This window comes from Pungitius pungitius, chromosome 15 (genome assembly GCF_949316345.1).
Source record: "Pungitius pungitius chromosome 15, fPunPun2.1, whole genome shotgun sequence".
Lineage (NCBI taxonomy): Eukaryota > Metazoa > Chordata > Actinopteri > Perciformes > Gasterosteidae > Pungitius > Pungitius pungitius.
This window is the reverse complement of record NC_084914.1, coordinates 5731370-5742425: the sequence shown is the minus strand read 5'-3', so window position 1 is coordinate 5742425 and position 11056 is coordinate 5731370. Positions and strand designations below refer to the sequence as shown.

Here is an 11056-nt window from a genome sequence, read left to right as displayed (position 1 = left end):
TGGTGCAGCTGCATAATCTATATACAGGTCGCCACTGTTTGTCCACAACAGAAGTGAAGTGTTCGTGGCTGTCGTACACTGTTTTGTCCAGACATCAATGTCACAGAGCAGAAAGCCTTTCTTTTATACTTTTTTTTCTGATCCATATTCCGGAGCAGAAGGTGGCGGTAATGCACCAATAAGATGGATGCCAACCGCCGTGAAACCATAAAAAGTAAAAGAAGAAGAAGAAGAAGTAGTAGTAGTAGTAGTAGTAGTAGAAGAAGAAGAAGAAGAAGAAGAATCGTCTGCACATCACCAGTCCCCACTGTTTACCATCGCCCAGCTAGCCTTACCAAACAGAACTTTCCACCGTTGTGGTCATACAGGAAACCATCAACGGGTGGAGGATGGCCAAACGAGTTAAACCAAGCTAGCAATGACTGTAATACATTGTTTTTTATTCTGTAATAGTAGTCATCTATCTGTAGCGTTAACTGAGGAAATGCTAGTAGCAGTTAGCATTTAGCACCGAGGCTCTCTGGACCCTCCTTATGAAGTTTTTTTATTGATGCGGAATTTCCCTTTTAGAGAGCTAATTGTCACTAGCTGTAGTTTCTTCAAACCACCGGCCAACGCCAAGCAGCTTGCAACTTTCGTATTTTGAGGATGGACAAGTTTGTAGTGCGGCTCACCAACGGGGGGGCGCCTACGAAACCAAAAGGCAACGAGAAGGTTTACAAACAAGCCACAATCGAATCTCTGCGGGTGAGTCACCGGTCCTGCGCGGGGTGATGGACGGACGAGGTGGACGTTATTCCCCGACAGACGCAACCTACACGTCCCCTGTGTTTGGCTCGTTACAGAGGGTGGTGGTGATCGAGGACATCGTGCGCTACAAGTCCATCCTGGAGCTGCCGGAACAGCGCAAGGACGACCTGCTGACCGCCTTGACCGAGCTGAGCAAGAAGATCCCGTCCAGGGAGGTGCTCAAGTCCACCAAGATCGGTAGGCCGAGACTGCTGACACAATGCACAGCGGAAACATGTACCTTGAAGTTGTGAAAGGTTAATATTCAGTTCATAGGTTGAACACACTGAACGGTAGTACAAGTACTGCCAGTTCAAGTACTGACAATGCAAATTGCACTAATTGGTCCATCGCATTATGAAAACGTCCCTCTCTCCAAAGGTCACGCGGTCAATAAAATGCGGAAGCATCTGGATCCGGAGGTGAGTTCAATGGCTGCCAAGGTTTACACGGACTGGAGGACATTCATCGAGGCGAATTCTAATAAGCCGGCCATTGAAGTGCGCTCGGACAAACAATCTGAAGGCCTCAGGAGCAACGCCACAAGGCTGCTGTCTGAGGCCCTAGAGGTCAAGGTGAGAGACTGTGAAGACCAAAGTGTAAATGAGATATTATGTCATATATTTAGACTTGGCAATAGGGGGGGATGGGATTTGTTGGTAATAAAAAATCAATGGAGCTAGTAATAATAGTGTTACTCTCAAATGTTGCTTTGCTGCAAATTCATTGACATTCTTTGATCTGTTTACTTATGCGTTTGTTGTTTTTCTGTTCTTATCTCACCGACAGGAGGATTCTGGTCTTATAGACAACATCGAGAGAGAAGTGTTTCACCAGAGCTCCCGGTTAGTCAGCAGCTCATACAGACGGACTGTTAGAGCGCTGGTGTTTGCCTTCAAACACAACACTGATATCCGAACACAAGTGAAGGACAACTCCGTCTCCGTCAAACAGCTGGTGTCTAAATACAAGAAATAACTGGCATTGAAACCATCAGGTGGTTTTATTTCAAAGTTGTCTGTTCTCTTGATGCATACATGCTTTTCTTTCTTTTTTTCCATTTTCTTTATTTTCTGTTAAGTGGATACAAAATATTATTACATTTTATGGCGCATCAGCAGCTTTATGATGCTTTGTTGTGTATTTATTGTTGGTGTTAATTATAATGTCATCGCATACTGGAACCATACAGTTTTTTTTGTTCATCTTTTTTTAAATTTTTTTTTTAGAACAATTTTATACAAAATACAATTGAAAATGAGACCATGAAACCTTCCGAGTTCTTTGTTAAGACCTTATGACCTGTGTATTTCTAAAGCAGCACTAACCAAACAATAGCGATCACCATGAGAATAACAGCGAGGACACAGATGCTAATGAAGACGATGTCGCTCAGGTCGTGGGGCACAGCTTCCGGACCCACCGTGTCGTCGTCGCTGCCACTGTCTGTTTGCTGGGCCAGCTCCTCGAGACGTCGCTCCTCTGCCGAAACGATCCACACCGACGCTACCTTCCGCAGGGCGTCGCAGTGCACTCTATATTCTTGCACATTCGTCCGCTTCCCGTCAGAGAAGTCTATGAAGAGTTTGTTTACCAGCACCGTGATGTTCCGGTGTTTCTGCGAGGGATCAGGTGTTACAGTGTTAAATCGAAAGCAAGTTGCGGCCAAAATCCACATCTTTAAAAGCTGGAGTGTGAGTAAGTGTGTTGTAGCGCGTCACCTGGCCGGCAGTGCCACAGTTGACAAACTGAGCGAGTATCTTGTATGAGGTGGCTGTCAACTGAGCTGCACAGGATGGGTCTCCCAGGTAGATGTTCTCCCGGTCCAGCTGAGGTAAGGACTGCTGTGGTATCAATATGGTGAATTCTGATCTTGTGCAGCTAACGTTTACAGGCACCACTTGGATCGCCGGGGTGGGAGGGAAGACACAGTACACACTGTTTTTTGTCAAGATAAACGTTTTAGCGCAGAAGAGTTTGACTGGTATTTAGACTGGACATTTTGAGCAAAAGGGGCGAATGACTTCGACCTGCAGCTTCCACACATACATAAAAAATAACCACATAGAGAACGTTTACCTCCAAGATAAGAAGCCGTGAACCCTGTGTGAGCCTCATTTCTGTCCGTGCTGAGGACCACCAGCAACTTGTTGCCCTTGGAGACGAGAAAGGGGGGCTGGTCCCTGCCACACCAGCGGCCCAGCAGGGCGTCGGCCTGAGTGCCCCCATCGTAGACGGCAACGGAGTCGTAGGCGCACTCATCTGACAGACTGTTGCGGTCCTCCAAGTCCATGACGGGGAAGAAGAGTTTGATGCGGTACCCCGCTGCTAGAGTGATGCTCCAGTGGCAGTTGATGTTGTTGGGGTAGATGTTCGGGAAATGGGGGCTGCTGAAGTTGCCATTTACAGCCGACAGGATCTGCTGACATTCACCTGTTAAAGTACAGGTGATCAGAGGTGACTGGGGGGGAAATTTTTTTTCTGTTTTAGAAGTTGTGTTATTATGGAAATAATTCCTTTTTAGTTTAATGGTTGAACATTTTAGGAAAATGTTTGTTTTCTTCCTGACGGTTTGATTAGAAGATCAAAATCACTCTCTTAACTGGCAGAGATAACTCTTAGAAAAAAACAAAATAGGCATTTTCACCCGCTTGGTGATTGGTTCATGTTCAACAATGGGACATGGGGACAGTCTATTGTCAGCTGTCCAAGACGTATTCACTAGTGATTTCCTTAGATTTAAGTCCCCGGTTTGGCAAGAACACTTAATGAATTTTGAATTTGTGGACTTTTTCTTGTTCGCATTGGTGGTTTTGTGTGACGCTGTTGATGAGCTGTGCTCTATTCAGAGATGGTGCTTAGTGCCTCGTACTAGATCTGTTTGATTTTCATATCAGCGCATGACGGTCCCTTTTGTGTCCCGCTCAAGGTCTTTCTAGACCTGATTTCTGTGAAGGGTGCTTTACACATAGACCCCAATGTCTAACAGAGTGATGGTGGTCTATCACGTTGTCCTTTTTTCAGTTACAATTCCTGCAGGTACATCGAACATCAAGGCAACGGGGGTCGAATTCTGAAAGCAAGTTATAAGCCTTTCCCATGCAGACTTTTCAATGCCACTAATCCCACCAAATTGTCCTACCTGAATAATAGTAGGCCTTGAACCCACGTCCGCCAATGTTGAAGTCGGACTTGAACATCACCAGCAGCTGGTTTGACGAGGTCACTGTGTTGGGGGGTCTGTCTGCCCCGCAGTATTTGCCCAGGTGGCGGTGGGCGACCGTGGGGCCGTCAAACAAGGCAACAAAGTCAAAATGACATCCTTCGTTGTTTTCCAGCTGGAAGTCCAAGAAGACCAAGGTGACCACGCTGTGGTTGAACACGCGGATGGCCCAGGAGCAGTCGGCGTTGTTGCTGTACTCGTGGGGGTAGCCCGGGCTGGAGATCACGCCCGATAGGCCAGTTAAGACTCCGCCGCACATATCTAGAAAGGATGGGAGGAAAACCGAAATGAGACTTCACATTTATCCTTAAAATAATTGCCTCAAACAGAACGGAAGTTACCTTTCCTGTAGCCAACGCTGAAGCCCGCGTAGGCCACGTGGCGGTCTGAATGGAAGAGGATGGACATGACATTCCAAGACGAGGTGAACTGTGGAGGAGGGATGTTGCCGCAATATCTCCCAAGGAGGTTCCCCTCGTCCTCAGGTATGCCGTTGTAGATCTTGATATAGTCGTAAGCACAGTTAGCGTGGTACTCCAGCTGGAAGTGGTGAAAGGTCAGGAGGACGGAGGAGCCCTCTGCCACAACAATGAGCCAGGAGCAGTCGATGTTGTAGGGATACAGGCCCGGGAAGTTTGGACTGGAGACATTGCCGGATGGTGCGGAGAGGATTCCTCCACATTTCACACCTTTTTTTTAATGGAAATAATGTTGAATTTCAATTCAAGAGAAAAAATAACTCGCTTCTCATGCTTTCGTTTGACTTTTTTTTTTCTTCCACGCAACCTGGTACGTCCCCTAAAAATGCGTCACAGGCCGACATTGAACAATTGCGAACCCGACTTTTGAATACACGCCACCTGCGAAGACGAAGCGTTTGCATCAAAGTTGTGCTTCGCTCCGTCAAGATAACAAATAGCCACTCACCTTTTTTAGAATCAGCCCTGTCGACAAGCAGTAGAAAATTAATCAGGAGAGCCACCCTGAGACTCATGTTGATGTTGTTGGTTCGGCTTTTGTCACGCCTTGGCGACAACACCAGCGGAGACAAACAACGCGAGTGTCAGAGAGCACAGCCTCGAGAAATCAGCAGTGAAGCCCGTAGAGGTAATGGCACTTTGAAAAATTCATTCACTGCCTGAATGAGAAACCTGATACTTCCGTAGGCCACGCTTTGCCCTCTCCGCTAAATTTTAATGACTGATACCCAATGAGCACGGGCGGCCTGTCAGGAGACTGTTTGGAGAGATTGCATACATTTTTAATGACGGTCTCACGCACGCGGCGTGGTGAACTATCAGCTGCAAGGAGAGTTGATAAAAGAAACCGGAAGAAAGGGAGGAGGATTCGTCAGTAGTCTAAATGGCTTTGTGAGAGCGATGCGAGGGAGAGAAGATCCCAGAACTATGGATGTTGTGGACTAAGAGGCAACTGTGTGGACTTTTCTTTTCTTTTGTAAAAGCAGCTCACGCAAAACACAAAGACATTCACATCTCAACCTTGAAAATGACTGTTTGTCTAAAAGTAAATGTAACGTTTTGTTAGATGTGTCTAAATGAACAAAAAGGGATCTTTATTGCATTCTTTTTTTAAGTTTCAATATAGGAGATTGTAGATCAAGTCTAAGTGGGTGACTGTTGATTTACACATATTATAAAAGCACATCAGAAATAAAGTAAAGTCCTTACATAATCAATTGTTCTTTGTTACTGGAAGATTTTGTAGTTTGATCTTCTGTTCTTTGACATAATGTCATCATCTTACATTTTAGTTATAAGTAGTTAGAGAGATGAAGGGCTCTAAACTGAAACTAGCCTGAAGACCATTACAAGACTTACAGCTGTAATAGAAAAGACTCCTTTTTTCAAGTCTCGGACAGGTGGCACCTGTGGACAATTATGGACTAAGACTGTGGGTATTTTATTCAAATCACATTTTCACGGGCAACCTGCATAGAATTGTAACTGAATCTCAGAATATTATTGAGAGGATCGACCATGATTTGTGGCTGAAAGTTAGAGAGAGAGAGAGTTAAAAGGGACTTGATTTATGTGCAGATGGAATATCCTCAAATCCAAGGAACAGTTTGACATTGTGGGGAATGTGTTTAGTTGGTAGCTTGTCAAACGTTAGGTGAGAAGTTTGATGCCGGGCTCATGAATATGTAATGCTAAAGCTAGCGTAGCTTAGCACAGAGACTAGAGGTTGGGGGCAAACCGCTAGCAGGGCAGGTAAAAAAAAAACCCTTACATATGCGTTGTTTGATTTGGGTTTGGGTCTGTGGGTTTATTCCACCCTAAAGTCTCTTAATGCTAAGCCGATCTGTTGGGAGCTTCAAATTTAACTGACAGGTCGGTCCGACTCTCCAAAAAAGTATCTCACCATGATCCTTGTGACAACACGGCTCTGATATTCCATCCGTAGTTGTCATTTCACATTTAAATGTGTGTAAGTGCATTCTATTAAAATAAAGAAATAAACTCTAACCGCTGCAAGGAATGTGTCACGTCACTAATGTTTCTGTTGCCGCTGAGACCTTGTACGCGGCTTGTACCTGAGTAGAAAACGACGTCCTCCATCTTGTTCTATCTGCGCTCACAGCGCCGCATCCTGCTGTGTATTCAATTGACTCCCATTATGTTTTGAACACGTGCGTCTCTCTTTGTCTGTAAAATAACTAATTGTAGCCGTCCAAAAGGTTTATGAAGTAAAGTTTTGTGCCAGGATTGTGCATCTTACACACATTTTCCTACTCATTTGATTGAATAAAACGATGAATTTAACTTCCAGTTTTTCAAATTGGATTGGTCACTGCCAGGTCATCTGTCCTCTTTAATGCAAATCTTTTTTGCACTTTAGTTTCTGCTTTGAGGAACAATTCTGAATCGCCTCTCAGGCCGAGATTTTGTTGCATTTTCCCGAATGCATCTCCCCTGACTGATTCTTCCTCGTTTGGTTTATTTTTTTAACTGAACGGTGCAGACACATGTGAGCAATCCTTACTCAGCATAACAGACAGGGAGATAAAGCACTCTAGTAAAATCCTGTTTTTGCATATGCGGGTTTGCTATCCCAGCGGTTCTGCGAAGGCTTTTAGAGTGAATATCTAATGGCTTCAGGGAGAAAAGCCTGCACACACACAGATACCTGCTAGATGGTGCTGTTACACTGTGAAAACATTGGGAAAATCACACCGCAGAACTCCACGATGAAATAAATAAGAATATGATTCAAATCAGTCAAGTGTTTTTCTCACAGCAGTCCCTGGAACTAAAGTCAACCGCCCTGCCTTTGAATTTTAATTCTTTCCTCGCTGAAAGCATGTCATTGTTCAAGGGTGTGAGCACCAGGCAACGCTGAAATGTGTTTCAGAAAGATATCGTTTGTTTGTTTAAATCACCTATTAGTAACTAAATACTCAACAAAACACAAAAAAACAATGAGGTTGAAACTATTACAAAATTCAAGTAGAATACAGGGGAAGGTCAAATAGTGGCCTTTTTGACCCGAGAAGCTTGATTCAATGGTTGTATGATAATATAGGTTGTATAATAATATAGTTATATTTAACAGTGCAACATAATTAGCTAGCTATGGCATCTGTCATTTACAAAAAGAAATGTCCAGCTAAATACATATTACGTTCTACTAGAGGCAGCTACACTGGGACCGTTAGCAACTGCTCACTCTGATGAATGTTTTCTCAAGCTCTGGACAGTCACCGGGCAATGAGATGAACGCATAAACATCAGAGGACAACAAAAAGTGTTTCTGACAGAGCCTGCAGCTGGGCGGAGCGTCTCCATACCGTCTGCACATGCTCAGGATGGTATGTTGTATTGGCGAGTGTGATTTATGTTTTAATAATGTTTAATGTATGGAGTGCCTTTTCTGCAGAAAAGGCCTATAAAGATAACTCTTGATCAATTTCATGCTGCGTGCTGTTTGAACATAGGATAGTGTTTAGTCCATGTTTTCTACATATGTGGTTGGATTCTTGTCGCCTGTTCAAGCTGCTTTTGAATGCAGTCTGCAAACAAACAACTAAAACAACTGAGCTTTAGCATCACAATCACATTTCTAGAGCATGGGTGGCAATTTTGTGCACCATCTAAACTGAATGTATACAAAGGAAACTGTACTTTTCCCAGCTGGTGCTCATTTACAGGCAGAAATGTGTTTTTTTCTCTTTCACGGTCATTTCTTTTACATTTTCTCTGTACCACCTTCATCATGTTTGCACCTTCTCTCTCTGCCAAGGACAGTATTGATATGCCTATGCACCTTCAAATCAGGGAGCTCACAGATTGGATTATGGACCATAATGAGCTAAGCCTCTCTCCATAGTTATGAGGGCAATGGGGCTAAGCGACAAAGGGGAGAAAGATTTGACTTACCATGAAAACCTCCACTACTCTTAGCTTCATTCTGCATCATTCTGAGAATGATGTGTTATGTTGGTGTTTGTTATAGCTGTAATACAAGTTATATCCTTACAATGTGAATACGTATCAAAAGCATCGCACAAAATGACACAAAACAAAGTAAAATGCAAAAAAGGAGACTTTGAAAAGTCAGTGCTTGGAGGCTCAAAAGGATTTTACCATCTTAATTGGAACCTTTTTATTGCCCATAAAAGATATTGCATGTAAACGTAGCTTGTTCACAGCTGCATTAATGATATTCTCTCAGAGATTGGTGTTTGGAATATTTGATCTAAATCATTACAAGTGTTACGAGTACAAAAACAGAAATAAATTTGAATATTCACACTTATTCAGAATAAACAATAATATACAATATAAAATGAATACACAGTACACCACACACTTTTCTTTACAACTGTTGGACAACCACAATGGACAGCCACAAAACTTACAAAGTAAATTATTATCAGCACTGTCAGATAATTAATTCCATCACTAAATACGAGCTTTTATTCAAATGTGGTTTTTATGAGGCGGTGTTCAATCAGGTGGTTCAAAAAGAGATGTACAGGTTTAACTGATGATGTTAGCTATGGCTGTTTCTATTGATTGCATCAGTTAGCCTCATCATTGAACAGCACAAACTAATACCATTAGTTTAACTTTTCAAAGTTCATTTTACTTTGGTCTTTTTGTCATTTCTTGGGCAGAAAAAGATATAAGGCTGCCTGAACCATAATGCATTAATTGTGGGTTCTTTTCTCTATACAACTATGATTGTATCCCATTTTTAAATTGTCAATATTAACAGATAATTCAATGTAAACCAGACCTAATTGTGGAAAGTTGATTGTTTGCACAGTCAGAAATGAACGTACAAAACACATTGTGGTCTATAAGCAAGTACGTCTCTAGCCAAAAGCTCACAAATGAACATATGATGTGCAATTTGTGAATTTGTGGGTAACTCTTCAAGTGTTTTGATGCTAAGCCAATCCAACTGCCTCCTGTTTGTAGCTTCATATTTAATGTTCAAAGTGGCATTGACCTTCACATCTAACTCTGGAACAACCCATCTCCTGCTGATCCTTTAAATATCAACAACACTCCAATATACCACGTGTCATCTTGCATTTGAATTCAAATAAAAGTGTTACAGCATTTGCACTTGAATGTAATCAAAAATAAAAGCCCCCGCATTGAGAAATGGTTCCTGTCACTACTGTTTCTGTTGCTGCTGGGGCTCACACCTGCAGCTTGTACTTGAGAAAATAACATCCTACATCCTGTATAATCTACACATTTCATCAATGTGACGCATCATATTTATGCATACCTAATGTGAAATGATGGTATTCTGGAAATTATAAGTATGGGTAGACTCTAATGACATTAAATTAAATTTTCCTTAAATTAAAACGCCTGATGTGAGAAAGTCCACAAAACAAAGTACCGTTACTTTAATAAAAAAATACATTTGTTTACAATGACTAAGCAGCCAATGACAAAGGGACTTCAGTTATCCACACAGGGTGTGTTCAGGTACAGCAGTGAGAGTAGGTCACCTGAAAATGTACAGATCGGACTGCAAAACGGCCGAAGGTAAAACGCGCACTTTCGGTGGCGGTTAAGTTCTTTCAGAAGCGCGAGTGGACCGCGGACCTGGAGGCTCGATGGAAGTCAGAACTCTGTCCCCTCAGCAGTGATGCCAGTAACTTAGTAACGCGTTACTCTAATCTGATCACCTTTCTCAGTAACGAGTAATCGAACGTGTTAGTATATCCAAACCAGTAATCAGATTAAAGTTACTTGTCCAAGTCACTGTGCGTTACTATTTTGTCATTAATAGTCAAATATATATTTGATTTGTTGCGTCTCTGTGGAGTGACGCTAAAAGTGGTCGCCACCTGCCGATCTGACAGAGGAACCTTCCACCGACCACTTCTCGCACTCGGCGCTACTGCCTCTGGGAGTGAAGCCACGTTGCCTATGCGACAATAAAGTCACGTTTTCAGCATGAGGGTCCCGTCACGTGTACATACATAGACCTGCCACGCAGCCACACAAACAACAGGAGAAAGAGAGAGAGAGAGATGCGCATTTTCGAGTTGGAAATGTCAGCTAAAGATGTAAATATCAAGGTTCGTTGTACACTCTGTGCTGTGCTATCAAGCCAGTGTTTCCCCAACCATTATAACAGCGGGGCGCGTGTTCGCAAATGTCCGTATATGCGCACAGAGGTCCCCCCCCCCCCCTCGTCTAGATAAAGTGAGTGTTGGCATAACCAGTTGTCTTACGTACTCGGCTGCTGTTGAATGTAACTAACAAAGTAACTTGTAATCTAACTTAGTTACTTTTAAAATCAAGTAACCTGTAAAGTAACCAAGCTACTTTTAAAAGGAGTAATCAGTAGTCAGTAATCCGATTACCTCCTAACCGTAACCCTCAGACTGAGACTCCACAAGACTTTCAGTCCACTGTTTAGCTGCCTGGCCCTTTGAACCTTACCATGCAACAAGCTAAAGGTTAGCCACTAGCTAGCTAGAGAATAACCTGAAGCCCGTGGCAGCTAGCTCGCTGTGTATTTTCCTCAGGAACTGGTAAGCTAAAGGGAGAG

At 43.0% G+C, this 11056-nt stretch overlaps 2 protein-coding genes across 2 annotated transcripts; one reads left to right on the top strand and one right to left on the bottom strand.

Annotated features, from left to right (window-relative positions):
• The first annotated feature begins 242 nt into the window (after positions 1 to 242).
• Positions 243 to 2050, top strand: tceanc2 (transcription elongation factor A (SII) N-terminal and central domain containing 2). The gene is made up of 4 exons (XM_037459415.2): positions 243 to 747; positions 846 to 987; positions 1171 to 1364; positions 1579 to 2050. The coding sequence occupies exons 1-4, from the start codon at positions 649 to 651 to the stop codon at positions 1765 to 1767; spliced, it is 624 nt and encodes a 207-aa protein (XP_037315312.1). The 5' UTR covers positions 243 to 648; the 3' UTR covers positions 1768 to 2050.
• A 51-nt stretch (positions 2051 to 2101) lies between these two features.
• Positions 2102 to 4705, bottom strand: cdcp2 (CUB domain containing protein 2; the record flags this gene model as incomplete). The annotated part of the gene is made up of 5 exons (XM_062557852.1): positions 2102 to 2407; positions 2511 to 2689; positions 2869 to 3222; positions 3932 to 4273; positions 4354 to 4705. Coding segments are annotated over 5 exons (1533 nt in total), but the record flags the coding sequence as incomplete, so codon positions are not given.
• Between the last annotated feature and the right edge of the window lie 6351 nt (positions 4706 to 11056).

Bases quoted from the DNA above. Each gene is read 5' to 3' on its own strand.
- tceanc2 (XM_037459415.2), top strand. From the start codon at position 649: ATGGACAAGTTTGTAGTGCGGCTCACCAACGGGGGGGCGCCTACGAAA. The intron at 748-845 runs GTGAGTCACCGG...GGCTCGTTACAG, and splicing joins CCACAATCGAATCTCTGCGG to AGGGTGGTGGTGATCGAGGA. The intron at 988-1,170 runs GTAGGCCGAGAC...CTCTCTCCAAAG, and splicing joins GCTCAAGTCCACCAAGATCG to GTCACGCGGTCAATAAAATG.